Here is a 22224-nt window from a genome sequence, read left to right as displayed (position 1 = left end):
TGTGTCCTAACTAGCAATTGTACATTAAGCACATCATAATCATATATTTAGTGGGTCCAGTAAATTTACGATAGTGAGGCAGGCCTCTATAAAATTCACCAACTAAATGGTAATGATATCTCCAATACATCTACCAACTGGTGCAAAAAAATTTCGTGCATTCGTCAAAATGTCCAATAGGCATTTCAAGGTCTTTGAAGTAATGTATTTAGAAAACTCGTGACATATACCCTAACTAGCAATCGATCATACATTTAGTGGGTCCAACATACTTATGATAGGGAGACCTTTGTAAAATTCACCAAATAAATGCTAATGATGCATCTAATACATCTACCGGCCGATGCAAGAATTTCTTGTACATTCGTCAAAATATCCAATAAGGCTTTCAACATCTTTGGGGTCATGCACTTAAAAAGAATTATGACTTATACCGTATCTAATAATTACGTATCGGGTCTATCAAAACATACATTTAGAGGGTCTAACACACTTTAACAAATGAAAATTACGGTTTCACACTTTAAATCTACCAAATAAACGGTAATGATACAATTAGTAGATGTACCAACCAACGCAAACGAGAATTTTCCGAACATCTCGTATAGATTTCTACTTATCTTCCCCTCGATATATAGAACTCTTGGATGTGACCACCACTATCAAAACCTAAAGTCCCAATTCACATATACATCCATGTCTAGGACACCCCCACCCCCACACCCCTTGTTCCATCACACAAGACACAACCATACAAAATTGCACATACATTGAACTTGAGATGAGTGTTGGGAAGTTCCGTCTCGTGATTAATTAGGATAATTAGTGACTGATTAAGCGGTGGGTTAAGGGAAGAGTGACCAAATTAGTCACTAATCCCTCCAATTAGTCTCCTCTGCTGGTTTGGTGCAAGCCATAATAATCACAAATGGGCCATTCCTGCCGGTCCATTTGTTGGTTAGTCCAAAAAAACCCCCCCACCCCTTTTGGTATAGGGGCATAGATGTCGCCACTTGGGGCTTCATTTTAGCCACTGTATCCGTATATACATCACAATTATTATACTTAGTCTTCTGTCAGAAGACATATATTCTCTATGAAGAAATATTAAGTGCACTCTTGACTGTATATGCCTATTGCTATTAATTTAAGTGGATAAAAAAAAAAAAAAAAAGCTAATTTTCTATTTGTATTTTTCCATTGGTTCTTTGTATAATGTTTTTGTTAATTAAAATTAAATTGTTAATTAATAAATAATTAGTAATTTTATTTTTTAAGAAAGTATTCCCATCACCTCTCAAAAAACTTTAAATTTACGGTTGTCTCGTATTTAATATTGATTGTGTGTATATATTTGGTGATGTGTTATTATTATTATTATCATTCATGATGTTTGTAATAATAAAGGGGCAATTGTAATTAATTGCTTATTAATTAGTCTATGGGGGAGATTATTTTCAATCATTAATTCTCAATGGTTTTGATGGATTCGTTGAAATTTTTTTATTGAAAAAGCAAGGAAGAAGATCTAAATCCAATTATCGAACCTATCCGTAGGGTTTGTAATTGGATTTGCCTGTGTAGCGTCATTTAAGGGAAAAAATAAAAGAGAGACTGAATATTTTTAAAGATTATGACTAAATAGTCTATTAATTACATTATTACAAGTTATTTCATAAAGATTTCAATGTGAGCGTGAATCTTTAGGTGAATTTTTATGTCTCATTAGTCATCCATAATAATATCTTCCCAAATATTAGGAGCTTTCTCCTCCGCAAAAGATTAAAAAAAAATTCTATGTTCGGGCTAAATCATATTTTCCTTATTTTCTGATAACATGTTTATCACAATTAGCCATGGACACGCACTATGTGCGTGTTCCACAACTTTACATTTTTTGAAATTTTTTAAAAATTATTTAAATAGTTAAGACAGCTGTAAATAGTTATAAGAATATTTTGCAATAATTTTGAATAATTATATAGATAAATTTCACATGATTATAAGGATATTTTGGAATGATTGTGAGTATGTAAAGAAATATTTTAAAACAATTACAGAAATAAAATTAACATTAGAGAGAATTCCTTTTATAGAAATGGGGAAGAAAAATTACAAAATTAAAATGTCTAATCATACTTTACATCTTAGTCATTAATTAAAATATTTATAAATTTTCAAATATTTTAAAATCACTTTATATAAAAAGATATGACACGATTCGACAGTTTAACCTAATAATTTTTTTCATTATGAAATACCATCGCGAGTGATGTGGCATTTTTTGAAAAAATATTGTACCACTCACCAAGGCCGCATCACCAATGACATAACAATAATAATTGAGTTTTTTAAAATAATTCACAATTGATTTTTTAAAAAAAATACGTAAATGAAATTGCTGGTGAGAAGCTTCCTAATATATATTTAAAAAAAATTAGGCAGAAATCCTCAAAGGAGTCCCTTCATAAAATGTAAGGGTTAGGCACAGCACAACACAAAGGAAAGCCATATCTCTCAATTGGCATGCCCTAAGTGGACCCCACAGGATCACGATCCACAGGGAGACTGTGACCCCATACTAACCCTAACCCACCCCTCCCTAATTTAGTGACATGCCCCGCCGTGGGGCATGTGCCTCCAAGTCCTTCTTTGTAAGCTTCCTATTACCATATAATTATTATTATAATTATAATTATCATTATGTCCTTTGATTAAGAGAGAGGCCAAGTGGTTTAATTAGAGAGAGAGAGAGAGAGAGAGAGAGTGGATAATAGGGGTGGTGGGGATTTTACTTATTGGGGAAGGGGGGTAGTGGTGCCCTCATCAAGTCCACAGTCCAAATACAAAAGTAATTAAAATTTATAAGTAGCTTTTATAGGGAGAGGCAGTGATTTAATGGGGATGTGAGGGTGAACAGAACAAAGAGAGGTGCCAAAAAATAAATGAATGGACGGATCAAAAATAATTAGTGGGTAAGATGCCTTTTTGTTTAATTACAATAAACAAAAAAAATTTTAAATATAACAAAGTTTTGAACTAATAAGAGATATGAGAAATTATATTAAATTATATATAAAATTAAAATTAAAAATATTTATATATATATAATAAATAAATGGCGTTAATTATAAAGATATTATTATACTTTTTGATATGAAAATGACCTATGATGATATACGAAAAGTAATAAATGGAGTGATAATAGTATAAGGCGCCCTTAAAATTTTTTTATTTTCAAGCTAGTTTTAATTTAGAAAGAAGTCCCCTATTAAAAAATAATTAAGGGCTAGACCCAATTAATTATAAAAAAATAAACTCTAAGCCAGTAAAAAGAAACTCCCCCACTCAAAACTCACAAAGCCCTAAACCTCTCCGTATTATCTCTCTCTCTCTCTCTCTCTCTCTCCTTCATGGGATGATCCATCCTCTTCAAAAAAAACGCCGTTACTGCACCAGCCGTTAAGTCACGTGCCTTCCCACGCCCCCAGCTCAAACCCTATGGCGTTAGAGCGAGAGCGGCTGAGCCTGACTCCGTCCGCCGTCGACGGCGGCGCTGACGTCGTCTCCAACGGCGTCGACCTTCCGCCTCCGCCCCTCGACTGCGGCGACGACGGAAGCAGGGCCCCGAGGCTCCCGCGCTGGACGCGCCAGGAGATTCTCGTCCTCATACAGGGCAAGAAGGTCGCCGAGAACCGGGTCCGGCGGGGCCGGACTGCCGGTCTTGCATTCGGAACGGGCCAGGTGGAACCCAAGTGGGCGTCGGTGTCGTCGTACTGCAAAAGGCACGGCGTGAACCGGGGACCCGTCCAGTGCCGGAAAAGATGGAGCAATTTGGCCGGAGATTTCAAGAAGATCAAGGAGTGGGAGTCGCAGATACAGGACGAGGGCGAATCGTTCTGGGTCATGAGGAACGATTTGAGGAGGGAGAGGAAATTGCCGGGGTTCTTTGATAGGGAGGTTTATGATGTTTTGGAGGGCGGGACGGTACAGCCGCCGGCGCTGGCGTTGGCTCTGGCTGCGCCGGTTCCGGCTGCGGAGGAGGAGGAGAAGGAGGGGAACGGAGCGGAAGAAGCGGAAGCCGAGGCAATTTTTGACAGCGGGCGAAGCGCGGCTGCCGACGACGGCTTATTTTCGGATTTCGAGGCTGCGGGGCAGGAGGCGGGTGGGAGTCCGGAGAAAGAAGTAGTTCCACCGCCGGCGACGGCGGTGCCGGCGCCAATTCCAATCTCAGGTAATTGAATATGATCCAAAACATCTTGTGTGGCAAATAGGAACAGAATAGAATCCATTATCCATCATTGCATTTGTTCAATTCTTTTCTATTTCACTCATAATTCAGATTATTGATTTAAAAATTTATTTGGGTTTGTACAGTTTATCAACCTTGGGAAATGAGTAATGTTTCAATGGAATCTTTTGGTGGGTCTGTCTCTGCTTTTTCTGGGGTTTTAAAATATGTGTCATTCTTTCTTCTTCTTCTTGTTTTTTTGTTGGGGAGAGGGTTTTTTTAATGGAGTTGTTGTTGGTCTTTATTTTTTTATAAACAAAAATGATTTTAACAACGTTGTTAGGTTTGTTTTCATCTTCAATGTTTATATTGATCTTCTAACTTAAGATTATCTAATGAAGTTGTGGATGATGATGTTTTGATTTGCAGAGCAGCAGTACCAACCATACCCTCAAGGGTTTTCGGGTCAAGGTAATGTTATTCTTCCTAAATCAAGTGAAATGATGCTTGGATGTTTTGCTTTTATGGACTTTTATTTTCTTTAATGACCCTTCCATTTCAAATGAAATTAATTCTACTGAAATCAGTTGAATTTGATGGGGTATTGATTTTTTATATTGGGTAGTGATGTTATTGGTAAACAAGTTAGGTTTTCTTTGGCGTTCTAATCAAAGAATTTGTGGAATTTCATGTGAATGATTGAATTAAAATTTACTTTAATCATGAAAAGACTCATTTATTCTATCCCAGATGGAATGCCAATCTCCTAGTGGATAAACCCTGTTCTTGTTTTGGTGCCCCACTTGTAAGCTACCAGGGTGGGCCTGTTCTCAAATAATGGCTGCTGCTTTGTGCTTAAGTTCTTGCATTTTGTTCTTAAGTTCTTGCATTTTGTTCTCCCCCAACCCTTTCTCTCTGTTCTGCTCTTTTTCTTTGTCACCTTAATATAATGTAAGATCGTCTTCTTGGCAACAATTATTTGAATATTTGTGAATTCTTTTCTAGTTTCTTAATACGCGGTTTTGCCATCATGCTAACCTTGTTTATGGAAAATTATAATATGATATTTCTGGAATTTCACTATTATTATCTTTTCTCTTTATGGGTGGAGTTCTTGGAAAAGTTATAAAATTCTATTTATAAGAAATAATAAAATAGGGACTGGTATTCAATGCAAAGGAACTGACCTTCCATCCTGTTTTTTAAGTTCCAACTGTATTAATTTTTTGCTACACCCCGAGGGATTGAGCCAATGAAGAGGGATTGTTTTGCTCCATAAATCTTACTACAAATCTTTTTTCAGCATCCAACACCATAACCTATACATCTTGCGTCAGCTAAAATCCATTTGTAGCACACTAGCACCCTGGTGTGAATTCATGCTTCCAATTATACTGTTGAAATCCTGCAGTATCTATTAGATGCTTATTTTATGGATTCAAATGTCACAACTAGAAGAGAGAACCCAGTGACAAGGTACAGATGAGGGAATGTATCATGCCAGCAGCCATTGCGTCACTCAAAGACTGCCAGGATTTGAGCATCTATACATCATTTTGTGCATCTACGTGAGGATAATACTGAACATAATTGTCGAAACAAAATAATTACTTCGATCCATAGGTCTCTTGGACTTTCATAAGAAACACAGAATGGTTGGTTTAGTTTTGCAGAAGAGATGGTTCAGTTTCAAGGAGAGTGTGTTGCAACTTGCAGCAGCCATGTATTCTCTGTTTGTATTTTGGCATAGGCTCATAACAGAATTGGAATTTTAGGTGGGAGGAAGGGGTGGAACATCTCAATATTAAAAGTTTTATCTGGTAGAGGTTCTTCTAACTATTTGTGTGTAAACTTTGGAATGACTTAATACCTTAACAATGTAGGTGTCAACTCGATTTGGTCAGTATGACATTGCTTCTGCAAATGGCTTTCAGTGACATAAAGCTTGTGCTAGAAACATCTGATGACAATTGCTTCAAATCACACTGCCCTCCACAGATAATTTCCCAAATTGTGCAGGCTTCTTAGCATACTGACTTGCTGGATGTAGATGACGATACCTTAAATGTGTCATAATATGGAGTACTACATCTGGTGGATATATGGGAGACAAAATCTACTAAATCATTCATGTTACGATCTTCTACATCCGAAGTCTTCCCCTTATCTGTCTTATGTTCGTGTAGAATTCAGACTGAATGACTGAACTTGCACTTGGACTAGATTTTTTTGAGACGGGCTTCTTTCTGGTTTGCAGGTACGACAAATGAGAAACAGCCAACTGCAAATCCCAGGGTAGATTCGACTTCTCAGGATGGTCGGAAACGGAAACGGGTTTCGACAGATGGAGATTCGGGAACAACCAGTGTGCAAGAGCAGTTGGTTGAAGTTTTGGAAAGAAATGGAAGAATGCTGAGCGCACAGCTTGAAGCTCAAAACACCCATTTCGAGTTGGATAGGGAACAGAGGAAAGGGCATGCTGATAGTTTAGTTGCTGTCCTTAATAAGCTTGCAGATGCTTTAGGAAGAATTGCTGATAAGTTATAGCAAAGGCCCATCAGAATACATAGAGTGTACATAGCAAAAATCTGCTCCATGGATTGTAGGGGAGGCTCGAGGATGGATTTGGCTGATTAAATTGATATTTTATCTTAGGATCACATTCAAGGTGGATCTTACATCTGCTTTTTCTTTTATTTTTTATTTTATTTTATTTATTTTCTCTTTTATTTGCCTCTTTTCTTTTTTTTTGGCTTATTGCCAGTATAGGGTTCATACACAGATAATAAGGTATAGAAATTTGAAAGGGTTACCATTACTTATGCTTTTTTATTCTGACATAATTCAAGCTCATATAAGTCTTCTTTCCTTCTCTAAATGTTCCTAGTGAGTGTACTGCTTGTTGCTACCACTAAGCTTATTATTATTATTTCTTGTTCTACAATCTCTCTCTCTCTCTCTCTCTCTCTCTCTCTCTCTCTCTCTCTCAAAAGACAAACGAAAACCACACACACCCACACCTTTTTTTTCTTTTTCTTTTTCTTTTTGGGAATGTTACTGCAACTTTGGCTTCTTGCTTAGATATCTTTTGGGAGTTCTTCTACTATGCTAACCCAGCCAAACATGTGAATGCTTTGTGCATTTACATGTTCAGTGAACAATGTGTTAAAAAGGAAATATTCATTTTTTTTATAAATAATTTTCGTTTTTTCTTTTGTTTGATACTGTATTTAAAAGAGAACTTTTTTTATACTCAGAAGAATATTCTGTCAAAAAAGTAAGAAACAACTTTTACCCAAAAAAAAAAAGGCCCTTTTCTTTCAGTCCTACGAGTGAAAAGTGTTGAAGCATGGTATATAACTGTACTCGTGCCAAGTTTGGCTAGAAAAAGAATAGATTAAATGCTAACCTCTGGCCACCGTTAGCTGTCCCACCATTAGGTCTAGCCCATTAGAAAGTGAGCTTTCTCTTGTGTGATAGGCTTGGGCCTATGGATTGGGCCATTTGCCTTATATGATGGGCCAACTTTGAAACTATCACCAGTTAATTACCTATCCATCGGCACAAATGGGCCAACTTCAGAAACCAAGTTGACGGGCCCAGTCAATCCCGTCTAACTTATCAACCCACCGGCCCATGGGACAAGGCACAATCCATTGTCGATATATTAGCTCGCTTTGTTATTGCTACATGGGCTTTAAGATGTGAGAGCCCATATACTATGAGTGTGTTTGGATATTTTATTTGAGGAAATGAAAAGAAAGGAGAATGCGAGGGAACTTATTTTTTATTGTATTTTCCTTCAATATTGAATACTATTGAAAATAAAAATATATTTTAATATGATTAAAAATATGAAAAAGTTAAATATTAATGATGTATAGAATCAAAATATTGTTCCTAAATTTGGTGTATCTTTTATTTATTTTTTTTATTTTCCTTAGTAACCAAATATAAAAATGTGAATTCCTTTATATATATATATTTTTTTTTCCTTAGTGTTTTTCTAATTCCAAATAGAGCCTAAAGGAAAAGTGTTTTTCCCCCCTCGTGTATGTGTACACAAATTTAAGTCACTGATGGAGTTAAAATTAAAAATGAATGGAACAAAACCTTGAATGGGAAAAACTAGCCATGGTCGCTATGTGCATACTCTACGAGTCTCTATTTTTCAAAACTTTTAAGAAATTATAGAAAAAAAAATTAATAGTATATGAATCATTTTGGGACATGTGTAGATTGTTATAGGGATATTTTGGAATAATTATGAATAATTATTGGGATAAATTTGACATAATTATAGGGTTATTTTGGGATAGTTGTGGGTAGTTAAATGAGTATTTTGGAATAATCATTAAAAGTTAAAATGATAAATTTGAAATTTTTTAAATAAGACATCAAAAGAGAAACCCCTTTATAATACTGAGAAAATAAGAACATGTGCCCTTCCACATTGGGTGACTATTTGTGTATGGTTTTAATTTGTATGTTGTGTTCTACGTCTTTAAATGGTCTATTTAGATTAAGGATTTTGTTTGGAGAAAAAGAAAGACAAAGAAAATATAAAGGAAATTATTTTCTATTCTATTTTTTTTATGTTAAAATTTATTAAAAATTTTTTAAAAAGTTATAATATCTACAATAATTAAATAAGAATAAGATATATATATATATATATATGTATGTATATATACATATATCTATATAGAATAAATAATATAAATATGTAAAGTTATTATAAGTGGTCTTTTTGCTAATGCCAATGGCCATGACCAAATTATAATCCAACACTCTCACCCAACCCCTTTCATTGATTTTAATATTATTTTTTATTTGTAAAATTAGGACTAAAATTTAATTGGTTTGGTAATTGCTATATTTCATGTTTGGAGAGCGCTTGGATTTGAATTTGGATTTGTATTATATTTGAATAAAATATAATATATAATTATATTCAAATTTGTCTTAATCAATCTCCAAATTTTAAAATTCATGCTTCCAAAAGGTAACATATTTGGAACTTTCATTTTCAAATTTTAAATTTTCCATTTAAATATAATGGTGATTTCATAAAAATTACAATTTTATTTCTCACTTTTCTTTTCAAGAGGTAAAATATAAGTTTTAATAAATAATAAAATAGATAAAAACAACAACCAAAATATTTTTAAAAAAAAAAGAAGTAAACATTAGCAACGACAACCATTATCATCACCATCTTCCTCACTTTTGAAGGACAACAAAAAACTCAAACACAAATATTATATCTTTATTATTATTATTATTATACTTTTAAAAATATAAAATATATATATTAAGATCCGAAAAAGTGTTGAATTTTTTTTCATAAAAAATAAAATTTAATTAGAAAAATTTTAATTTATATTTCATTCAATTGCAACCACTATTGGAAAACACAAACCTCACGTTTAGGAGCTTGAAATTTACGTTTTTGATTTAGATTTGTGTGGATTTAGACAAATCATAGTGTACAATTGTATTGAGTTTCATTAAAATCCACATAGTGTTGTGTTTGGGAGTATAGATTTTGGAATCTTGGATTTGAATTCAAGTGGCTTTGAGCAAAACATAATATAAAATTATATTAGGTTTCTTTCAAATTTATACAAATTTAAATCTAAGTTTTAAAATCAACTATCTTGAATGCTACCTAAATATTGAAAATCGACTAAAATTCTAATTTCAAGAGTCATTCGGTGTTATTATGCAAAGACAGTAAGTCGTTTCACTAGGGTCAGATGAATTTTGGGGTAATGATCCTATGGAACTTTATGTTCATGTTGGGATGTGTGTATTTGAATATGATAGATTTTTATATAACTCTAGTATTGTGTTTGTTGGACTATTTGATATATGTATATGTTGAAGCCTTCCGCTGTTAGTATGTCAGGTTCATATGATAAAAAGGTTAAAAATCAAATGTTAATAAATTGTAAAATATATTTTTTTTTCATTGATTTGGTGTCTTTTTTTTTTTTCTTAGTTTTCTTCAAAACCAAACATGAAATTTGAAATCCTTCATAATTTTCCTTCATTTTCTTAATATTTTTCAAACTCCAAGTAAGTCCAAGTAAGTTGTGTGGCATGTTTTTTTTGTTGGTTGGAAGCTAAAATTGGTCACGACTACACAAAGAGATGTTTCCATCTTCCATTCTATACATTTTTCCATCTCTCTTACGATTCGAACACAGTACTTCTGCATAAAAGTCCTAAACATTATCCATTGATATATTTCCTAAGGGTCTATTTAGATAAAAATATATATATATATTACTTAAAAAATAAGAGACCAAAAAAAAATAAAATTAGGAGAAAACTCATTTTCCATTGTATTTTTCTCCTATATTAAATGTTACTGAAAATAAAAGTTTGTTATAATATGATTAAAAATATGAAAAAAAAAATCAAATATTAATGATGTGTGGAATCAAAATTGTGAGTTCATAAATTTGATGCATTTTTAAAATTTTCTTGTTCACTTTTCTCAATAACTAAACAAGAAAATATAAAATTTTTAATAATTTTCTTTCCCTTGCTTAGTATTTTTCGAAATCCAAACGGATCCTAAAGATCCCTAAAGCCCAGGTAATGACATGTGATTAATTCCTTTTCAAAAATAAGAAAGAAAAAAAAAAAACTAGACAAAAAAGGGCACAGCATTCTCAGATGCATAAGTCTTTTGTCCCACTAAGAGAAAGATTATAACAAATATATAATTTAAGAGTCTCTTATTTGGAACTTGAAGGCATCAACTAAAATGGTAGTGTCCTGCCTTCACTGCTCCTGCCCTCTTTGGTCTTTACGAATTACAATGATTGAACTCTTGGGTAAAACAGGAATTTCACACAACCCCAATTGACCAATCTTTGAAGCTCCCTCCACTTGATACATATAATTAATTAATTAACTATTTTTATTTAAATTATTTTTAAAAAATAAGTATTAGATTGCCTGATTAAGCGGAATGCAATTAGATTAGTATAAAACGGAAGAGGAAAAGCAAGGTGGGAATCCTTTCCTTTGAACTTTACTGATCTCCTCTTATGATGTGTCCCTCTCTGTCTCTTCTTTTCATTTTTTTTTTCCATCTTTTTCTTTCTTTGTTCCTCTCCTCTCCCCCCTCCGCTTTTTTAATACATACTCTCGGCATCGAATTTAGGTTCGTCGTCCTTTAAATCTCAACTAATTACGAGCAAGTTCAGTTAAATCGGTCAAAGTTAGAAAATTTTCAAATTTTAAGGTCATTGATTACATTCAAATTTTGGTCCAAATAGTTCATATCATTGTTTAGGTCTCATTTGACTAAAAATTAATTCCAAAAAAATAATAAAAATAATAAATTTTAAAATTTCTTAGTCACTCACCAAATTTAAAAGATCATGTTATGGTCCGATTCTAAGATGATTACGAGTCAATCCTTCTTTTACTGATATATAAAATTCTTGTTCCCTAACTTGTGTTCTATATTTTGAACATAAAAAAATGTGCACAACTAAATTCTAAAAATATGTTTTTTTTTTTAAATCACACCAACCAACATATTTTGTAAGGTATCCAAGGCAGGCACTAGTTTTTAAAATAATGCAAGAGGTAAAAAGGGCCATACCAACATTGCCGTGTGATACAAACATTAATTGACCTTTTCAAAAACTACACCACAAATTAGTACATTTCTTTCTACCTCCCTTTCTCTAAAAAGAAAGCAAGTTAGCAGTAGTTCAAAAATGTATAAATCCTTTTACGGCTTATTTGGTTTAGCGAAATAATTATTAATATAATTTAAGATTTAAAATTAAGAAAAATAGTTATTTCTTATATATTTATAATTATTTTTATTTTATATATAATTAGAAATAAATAAATATCCCGTGATGAAATTTGAGAATAGTTATTCATTATTATGAATTTACAAAATGTTTCACATTATTTTTTTGTTTTATAGTAACAACATAATTTATTGTATAATTAATTATTACTAATCTATTGAAATTAATATATTCTTAAGACTAAGTATTCCTCAAACCAAACGTAACCTTATAGAGTTGGGATTAATATTTGGTTAAAAGGTTTTGACGACTTCTGAAATTTATTACATTAGTTGTGCAGATCTAACATGATTTCGTCATGTATACTAAAAAATTATCTAATTTAAAATATATACACATAGTGAAATCACTTTAGATCTCATGTATATACCCGGTGTACCTAATATTTTTGGGTTGCATAATAATTATTTTTTTGATAAAAATATGATAGAGTGAAATTTTGATAAAAAAAAAAAATAGTAGTTATGTCATATACATTCATTATTATTTTATTGAGCATACAATAAAAAAGGATAGATATTCTTATGATGAATTTTAAAAAATAGTTATTACTTATATATTTCTTCTTATGGATTCAAAAAAGTCTTAGGTTATTATTTGCTTTATAGTAATAAAATATTTTTTTTATAATATAACTAATTGTAGCTAACTTATTATAATCAATATATTCTTATGCTGCGTTTGGGAGCATCATATTTGAACAATGAATTTGAATTTGTGTCAATTATTACAAAATATAACACAAAATTATATTGAGATTCTACCAAATCAAATTCAATCAAATTCAAATTCATATCCTAGATTCACATTGTTAGGGTTATCCCACGTCGATTTTAGAAGGGGCTGGTAGTTAGTTATTAAATGTGAGATAAAGTCTCATCCCATAAGCTAACTTTTGGGATTGATAAAGCCCAAGACTGTCCAATACTGGTATCAAAGCCATGATTCAACATTCTCCCTGTGGTGCCGTCGATTTGGAGTCCGATGTGTGAGAAGGAGATTGTTGGAATTATTTCACGTCGGTTGTGGAAGGGGTTGGTGGTCAATTATTAAGTGTGAGGAAAATGCTCACCCCATGAGCTAACTTTTAGGATTGAGAAGGTCCAAGACCGCCCAACACATACTCCAAAACACTACATTAAGAATAAATATTTTCCAAGTGGTATCATAAAAAAAGTACATTAATCATTAAATCAAAATTTCATCTTACTCCTAATATGTTAATCAAATCTAGGCCTCATTACCTCACAAGTGAATCTTAATTAAAACAATCGATTTTACATTAGTTTCTTAGGCATGATCTAAACCTTCACTTGAACAGTGAAGATAAATTTTCTTAATAGAGAAAAGAGGGAGAAAGTGAAGTGTGAACTTTATATGTGCAATGAAATTTTTCCGAACAAAAGTAGAAGCAAGATGAGGAAGAGTTAAGAGAGAAAGTCTTTCTACATTATTTTTGCTACTAATTTAGTATTTAAGCCACCTAGAATTTGCATTGTAGCTCACCTTTGAGAAATTATAAAATGTATCTTTCCCTCCACTTATCTATATACTTTTTATTTAGAAGTGAGACAGGTAATATTTTATAATTATTAATTGCAAATCCTATATGCAAATATCATCCATTTTTTTTTCTTTATGGTTTGTTTGGATCAAAAATTTTGGTTGGGGAATGGAAAGAAAGGAAAATAAGAAAAAAACTCATTTTCTATTATGTTTTCATTTTATATCAAATACTACTAAAAAACAAAAATTTATTTTAATGTGAGTAAAAATTAATAAAGATTAAATATAAATTGGTTCTAAAACCATATTTTTGTTTATTGTTTTAAAATAATTTTTATTTTATTTTTTACTTTCTTTGATAATCAACTATGAAAACGTGGAATTCCTTCAATTTTTTCCTTTCTTTTCCTTAAAATTTTATAAGTTTCAAACGGTACCTTAAAATTATAGCATAAAGAACTTTCACAATAGATTAAACCCCTCCTCCTATCTGTTAGGAACCTGTGAGCATCCAGAAATATGTGACACCAGAAATTTAACGTGATTCGGTCAATATCGATCTACGTCCATGGAACACGCACCAAATATTCACTATTTCGCCAGAAAATTACAATTCTCACTCTCTCCCTCCCTCTCTTCCTCCTCTTTCTCCTCTCTAAGCTTCTCACTATACATATCTTGTATTCCTCAGCCTTCTATTTATAGGGCTGATATTTAAATTGCAATTTAATCACAATTAAACATAAATGGGAAGTTACAATGGAGATTAATTTCACCGCGTGAAATTAATTGCACCGCATTCCAACTCAGCTCCTGCTCCTGGCTGTCTCCTGGCTCCAGTTATAAAAATCTCCCACTTGGAGACCGAGACGCCTCCTCAACCAGTATCATGAATAAATGATGTGCTCAAAATACATCTTCAGTCATGAAGACCAACTAAAGTTGAACACAACTTCAGTTTCTCTGTAGTTACCACCTTAGTTAACATATCTACCGGATTTCTGCTACCTTGGATTTTTTCAAGTATCAACACAGTCCTCTATCAGAGATCTGACGAAGTGGTAACGCAATCCAATATGCTTAGTTATGGAATGAAATGCTATGTTTTTTGCCAGATGTATCGCACTCTGACTATCACTGTACAAAACATTTCTTTCCTGCTTTAATCCAAGCTCCGTTAACAAACCCTAAAGTCAAATCATATCTTTACTAACTTCTGTCACTACTACATATTCAGCTTGTGTAGTGGATAAAACAACAATCTTTGGTATCTGTGACATCCAACTAATAGCTGTTGAGCCAACAGTGAATATGTACCCGATGGTGCTTCTGCGATGATCAATCTCACCTGCAAAATCAGCATCTACAAATCCTCAGATTTTCATATCACTTTTGCCGAAACATAGGCACTTATCAATAGTGCCACGAAGATATCTCAAAATCCACTTCACTGCTTCCCAATGTGTCTTCCCTGGATTTGACATATACCTGCTGACAACTCCCATTGTTTGGCCAATATCCGGTCTGGTACCAACCATAACATACATTAGACTTCCAATAGCTGAGGCATATGGTACCTTAGCCATAAATTCTTTCTCTTCATCTTTCTGGGGAGACTGATCCTTTGAGAGATGAAAATGACCTGCCAATGGTGTCTTTACAGTCTTGGCGTTGCTCATGTTGAACCTCTGTAAAACACGGCTGATGTACTCTAACTGAGATAACTACAACGTACCTTGTTGCTTATCTCTAGAGATCCGCATCCCAATAATCTGCTTTGCAGGACCCAAGTCTTTCATATCAAATTCCTCTGACAGTTGTCACTTCGATTTCCTGATCTCTTCTATATTTGATCCTGCGACTAACATATCATCAACATATAACAGTAGAATAATATAGCTAACACGATACCTTTTGAAGTAGCAGCAATGGTCGGCATTGCATTTCTGAAAATTGTTCCTGTAACAACCCAAATTTTTAAATGAAATTTAAATAATAAAGGAAGGAAAATTTGAAAAAGGGAAAAGAAGGGAAGCTGCCGAGCTTCGTCGACGAACACAGGGTTTCGTCGACGAAGGCTTTAAATATTTCGTCGACGAACACAGGGCTTCGTCGACGAGAAAATACCGATAGGGGTTCTAAGAAAACCTGAATTTCGTCAACGAATACAGGGTCTCATCGACGAAATTTATGAAGAACTCATCGATGAAGATCGGGCTCGTCGACGAATTCTGCTGTCTATATATATATATGAAAAATCTGATTCTTACTTCCCAATTAAGCTTCCTCTCTCTCTCTCCTCTCTCTCCTCTTCGGCCCTCTCACCCTCTCTCTTCGATTCTGGGTTGGTTTTACGTCGGATCGAAGATCTGAGGCTACCACGACGCTCCTAGCGAAGTTCCCTGGGAGTTTGTCGCAGCGAATCGTCGGGAAAACGGAGTTGGGAATCATCCCAAAGTTGAGGTAAGACTTTTTAAGCCAAATTAGACTTTGTGATAGTTATAGAAATTGACGTACGCATGAAAATACTGATGCTTAGTACTAGAGATTTTGAGTTTCAGGATATTGAGTAGGAAATCCTACGGAGGTCAGGCTAAGATTTTAGGGGGCCTTTCTCAGTAGCCAGGTGAGGGAGTAAACTAAAACAGTTCTTTTCCATGCAAACTATTATTGATTATGAGTAGTTTTATTTTCAGAAGAACATATGATATATTCGTTTATTATGAATGAAATGTACGATTGGGAAAATACTGCTATGATGCTTTAAAAGTATATGTATGTATGAGATGTTAGAAAATCATGATTTTGAAATATGAAGTATGACTTTTAATAGAGCATGTATGGCATGAATATTATTTTACGTGAAATGAGATAAGATATGAATGCTTTTACGAGTAAAACACATTTTTAGGTATTTTGAAAAGATGGGTTATGTTATATTGAGTTGACGAATATATGATAAATGAGTCATTTTCAAATGTAAATACCTGAAATATATTTGGCGTGAGGCCATATTTATGTTATCAGAACGACCGTATTTATATGATTTTGGCACAAGGCCATGTATTTATGCTATCGGCACTAGGCCGTATTGACATTATTGGCACAATGCCATATTTACTATGATTTTGGCACAAGGCCATACGTATGATTTCGGCGCGAGGCCGTATCTATATTTTCGGCACGAGGCCATAATGATGTTATGTATGATCATGTAGTATATGTTATCATAATCAGGATGTTAGTTTAGCTTAGACCAGGAGCTCGGTACCGTAGCTATGGGTAGATCAGATTTGGCACGAGGCCGTATTAGTGCTAACCATTCCATGAGGGGATGGGAGATGGATAGTCGATGTGGCTTTCAGTAGAGTGTGGACGTCCACCTGGCAGTTCAGACCAGGGTGTGGCGGGCCCATCGTACTTACAAACATATTTGATTCGACAGTGGTCGGCCAGCCATTGTCGGGTCCCGCCTTCGGGCTGCACAACCCGTCATGGGGGGTAATGCATGACATTAGCTAGCTAGTCATCTTAGGTGTATTTTCGGTATTACGAGTCATAATAGATGTTTATGTATGTTATGATTTATTAACGAATATGAAAATACATGATTATCCAGCATAATATTATGATTATTTCCAAAGTTATGAAATATACTGTATATGTATAAGCACTTTAAATATTCACGTTGCCACACAGCTGTATTTAGTTTACTTTCTCTTACTGAGAAGTGTCTCACCCCCAACATTATTAAATTTTTCAGGAGCCCTAAAGAGACCAGCGGGTCAAGGCCGCCGTTGAGTTAGTGAGATTACCCATGAGAAGGGTAAGATTTTGTACTAGGGTTAGAGTTATTTTGTGTGACCCTAGAGATATTTTGATGTATATGGAGATTGTACATATGAACAGTATATTGATGTTAATAGAAAGTTCTGGTATTATGTTTTATGGATGGTTGAATGGAATTTTATGTTTACTACTGTTAGGTTTTCCGCTGTGTATGACAGGAGTCCCCGTTACCCATGGGTTCGGGTTGACCATTTATTTATTATGTTCTATTTTATTGAGGGATGTTACAGTTCCTCTGGATACAGCTGTCGAATTTCTTGTACCACTGTCTAGGAGCTTGTTTAAGCCTATACAAACCTTTTTTCAATTTGCATACAAGATTCTCTTTACCTTTTCCTGAGAAACCTTATAGTTGTTGCATATAGATTTCCTTATCAAGATCACCGTGAAGAAATGTCGTCTTCACGTCTAACTGTTCAAGATGTAAACCCTATGAGGCAACAATACTCATAACAGACCTGGTTGTCAGTTTCACAACTGGTGCGAAAATGTCGGTGTAGTCAATCCTTCTTTCTTCTTGAAGCCTTTAACTACTAACCGAGCTTTGTACCTCCCGGAGCCGTCATGCTCATCTTTGATTCTATAAACTCATTTGTTGTAAAGAGCCTTCTTACCATTGGGCAACTTAGCTAGTTCCCATGTTTTGTTAGAGTTAAGAGACTTCGTCTCATCTTTCATTGCAAGCTCCCACTTGCTCGCATCTCCTGCCTGACATGCTTCAACGTAGCATTCAGGTTATCCTCCATCTGTAAGAAGTAAATGGTTCACATACCTCCTGTTTGGTATGTGCTGTCGAGAAGATCTTCTAAGCTCTGGTGCTGGAGTAGGAGGTGGTGATGCAACAATCTGCTCCATATGTTTCTCTGCCTAAGCAATCTCAATAGTCTACTGAGGATTCTCTGTGTTTTGCTAGTGTATCCTTACACCTTTTAAAACATCATTCACATTTACAAAGGTTGTTTCAGACTCTGTTGTGTGTCTATCCTTGTACATCATCTTTTCATCAAAAATCACATCTCTGCTTCTGATCACCTTTTTGTTTTCATCATCCCAAATGCGATATCCAAATTCATCTCCACCATAACCGATGAAAGTGCATTTCCGGGATTTCGGATCCAACTTATTCTTGACATGATCATGTACATATACAACACAACCAAAAACTTTCAAATGTGAAAGTCTTACCTCTTTGTTACTCCAAACTTCTTTAGGTAGACAATAGTCCAATGGTACTGAAGGACTTCTATTAATCAAATAAGCTGCTGTGTTGACTGCTTCTGCCCAAAACATCTTTGGCAGGCCTGATTGCATACGCATGCTTCTGAGTTTTTCTGTCAACGTTCTGTTCATCCGCTCGGCTACGCTGTTGTGTTGAGGTGTACCTAACACAGTTCTTTCCATTATGATACCACTTATTAGGACCGAAGGAGCCCATGAGTTGGCTTGATACACATAGGTGAACACCAACTTGACCCCAAAGCTCAAACTATTTGGGTATTGGGTTCATCCATGTATATAAGCACTTATCATCCACTTTAATTTTCCAATATGGGACAAGCTCACAAGTGGAATTCTTAATAATCTCCCCCTCACTTGTGAGTTCCAGTTGCTCCCCTTTGAACGGAAACTCTCTCCCTTCTGGGACAATTCTCCAACAGTTGCTCAAGTGGGCCTTACCACTGGCACCTTACGTGCGTCAGATTGTATTCCACGTACCTCCGAACCACTCTTACCTCTCACGTATTGACCCTATTCGGATCCATCCGCAGCCTAGATGATCCTTATTGACCTCAGCCACACACTTGGTCCTCCAACCGTTAGCACGTCAGGAGAATTAGCTTCCCGTCTCGACTTTTACGATGTTGCTCACCCAGAGTTACGAACCATCGGCTCTAATACCACTTGTTAGGAACCTATGAGCATCCAGAAAGATGTGACATCAGAATTTTAACGTGGTTCGGTCAATATCGACCTACGTCCACGGAGCACACACTAAATATTCACCATTTCACCGAAAATTAACAATTCTCACTCTCTCCCTCCCTCTCTTCCTCCTCTTTCTCCTCTCTGCTCTCTGAGCTTCTCACTGTACATATCTTGTATGCCTCAACCCTCTATTTATAGGGCTGATATTTAAATTACAATTTAATCACAATTAAACATAAATGGGAAGTTACAATGGAGAGATAAAATGGAAATTAATTTCACCACGTGAGATTAATTGCACCTCGTTCCAACTCAACTCCAGCTCCTGGCTCCAGCTATAACACTATCCTTGCCCCTTTAATTCTCACCCATATCCCTTTGTTAGAATTGGAAAAAAAAAAAAAATCCTCCATGAGTTCCGTATAAAAATGCAAACCCTAATTTCCCGAATAGACAATCAGGAGATGAACCAATTGACTCAAGACCCGAATTCAAATATCATACCTCTTAACTCTAAACTATACTCAATGAAATACCACAATGAATTTGCCTCCTAGTGACAAATTCTTTGAAAGTGAAAAAGAAAAAGAAATGGGTAAGTAGTCAAAAAGCAAACAGAGGAGGCTATAGTCTTCATCATAAAGTTGTTCTTCCTCTTTCCTGCCTTTTGCCCTTTCCATCTAGTCTACACAGATCCCTCCCCTTCTTTTTGATCATTCACTATTGCATTTTTTAATCTTCCTTTGCACAAAACTTGCCGTCCCATATAAAAAGCAGAGACTGATAGCGCTTTCTCTGGCGCGGGCTTCTCCATCTTCCCCTGCTTTGTTAGCTAATGCCTTGCTGCCTCAATTATTATCCAAATGGTAGCTTATATTTACTTCAAATTCAGCTTGTTTAAAAATGTTCAAGTTTCATTTTTAATTTATACTTGATGAGTTATAATTATTCAACTCAAAACCCTTTCTCAGTTGAAATTTATTAAAAAAAATTCAAGTTTGAGTCAATTTATTTTTTTATTTTTTATTACTATCATAATGCAACTTTAGATATATATAGGACAATAAACTTGTCCTTAGTATTATAAAACTGCAACCATGTGCTTTACTAGTTCTTGAAGTAACTCGAGTCTTGACTCATTTACACCCCTAGATATTAGTGTTGCATAATTTTATGTAGGGGCAATTAACAATAAAATTAGAATTTTGTCACTGTATTATCTGTTCCGCCTATTACTCAAAGTAGAGAGAGAGAGAGAGAGAGATGTTCCCGATTTGGGGGTTTGGATCTAGGTGCGTGTTTGATTTGTTTTTTTTTTTTTTGGGTCCTTTTTTTGTTTGCCAACAATCAAATCAAAATGATAAGAAACTTTTCAAAGAAGAATTATACTACGTTTTAGGTATAAAATGTTAGAATAAGATTACAGGTTATTTCATGAAAACGAACTTTCTTTTATCTAAATCTAAAAGAAAGTAAACCTTTTACTGAATCAGACTAAATAATAACTGAACATAACTAAGCACGTCCATATCACGCATGCGTTATTGTTTTATCACTTGAGATGGCTACTAATATGTTCATCTCAACATTGTGATGAAACAAAAAGTCAAAATTGGGTTGATATTTGACTTATAGGGCATTGAAACCTAATGGTTCAAGATTTGGATTCGCTTTAAACTTCAAATTTGGGAGACTTTATGATTCATTTGGCATAATGTTAATAAAAGTCTAAGTAAAAATGTTGCATCATAGGTGTCTCATTTGAACGATTACAACATACTTTTTCGCTTTTGATATTAGATTTTGGAAAAAATTATGGAGACATTATATTTTAATTATTATAATATAATAATAAGGGTTATATGGTGGAAAATGGGTTTCTCCTTTTGTGCAACCAAATGTTTAGTTGACTTTGCCTAATGTATTAAACTAAATAAAAAAATTATTTAATTGTAACACAATAACTTCGTGTTCAACCATTAATTTTTATTTTTATTTTTATAAAAACTTGTGCTGTGGACTACAACTAAATGACTACATGTATGGGTGAGCATTTAGTCCACATTATTGAAAAATTCAGCTAAGAAATTGGGTTAATAGAACCGAATTAGCCTTTTAACAAAACCAATAATCGACCGATCAATACTTTAGTTAAATTGCTCAACTAATTAAACTGATTTGCATGGGTTGTCAATATACATGTATAAATATTAATATATACATTAAATTATTATATAGATATTACACGTAAATTTATTAATAAATATTACATATAAATTTTTAATATATATATATATATATATAGATAATTGGTTAATTTGGTCAACTAATCAGTGCGTACCAAACCGATAATGAGAAAATTGATTTTTCATGATAATAAATATCAAATTGACTAAATTACTTATATTTACTGAATCAAATAAACCAAAGTTACTCGATTTAGTCGATTAGTTCGATTTTAATCAAATTATGCTTAGCCATAGTTATGAGTCTTTTTCCATTTTCCTGTTATTTTTTTAAGGGAATGTTGAGAGGTTTGTAGAGAAGCCCAATAAATTTGAAGTTGTAAAATGTAGATAGCCTACTCCCCTTTCATCATTCCTTCTTAGTCAAAGTTCGAAAATGAAATTTCTATTATATTGTGTGATTGAGCCCATTTTTTTTTTTTCATAAGATACATCTAGTGTCATTACAGGTGACGGGAACTCTAAATTGAATATAACTTTTTATTCAATCATTTTGAGTGATTGTATTTTTTTTAATTTATTCATTTATTATTCACTGTTTTGCTTCCCTACTAAAAAAGTAAACTATTGTTATCTTATGACTAACCATTTATTTTTCCTAAAAATAAGCAATCAATCA

At 33.9% G+C, this 22224-nt stretch overlaps 1 protein-coding gene across 1 annotated transcript; it reads left to right on the top strand.

The window, feature by feature from the left end:
* The first annotated feature begins 3358 nt into the window (after positions 1-3358).
* Positions 3359-7117, top strand: LOC131144880 (trihelix transcription factor ASR3). The gene is made up of 3 exons (XM_058093808.1): positions 3359-4234; positions 4661-4702; positions 6489-7117. Exons 1-3 carry the CDS (start codon positions 3502-3504, stop codon positions 6776-6778), a joined length of 1065 nt encoding a protein of 354 aa, XP_057949791.1. The 5' UTR covers positions 3359-3501; the 3' UTR covers positions 6779-7117.
* Positions 7118-22224: the final 15107 nt, after the last annotated feature.

This window comes from Malania oleifera, chromosome 12, assembly GCF_029873635.1.
Source record: "Malania oleifera isolate guangnan ecotype guangnan chromosome 12, ASM2987363v1, whole genome shotgun sequence".
Lineage (NCBI taxonomy): Eukaryota > Viridiplantae > Streptophyta > Magnoliopsida > Santalales > Ximeniaceae > Malania > Malania oleifera.
This window is presented reverse-complemented; position numbering and strand designations above follow the sequence as displayed.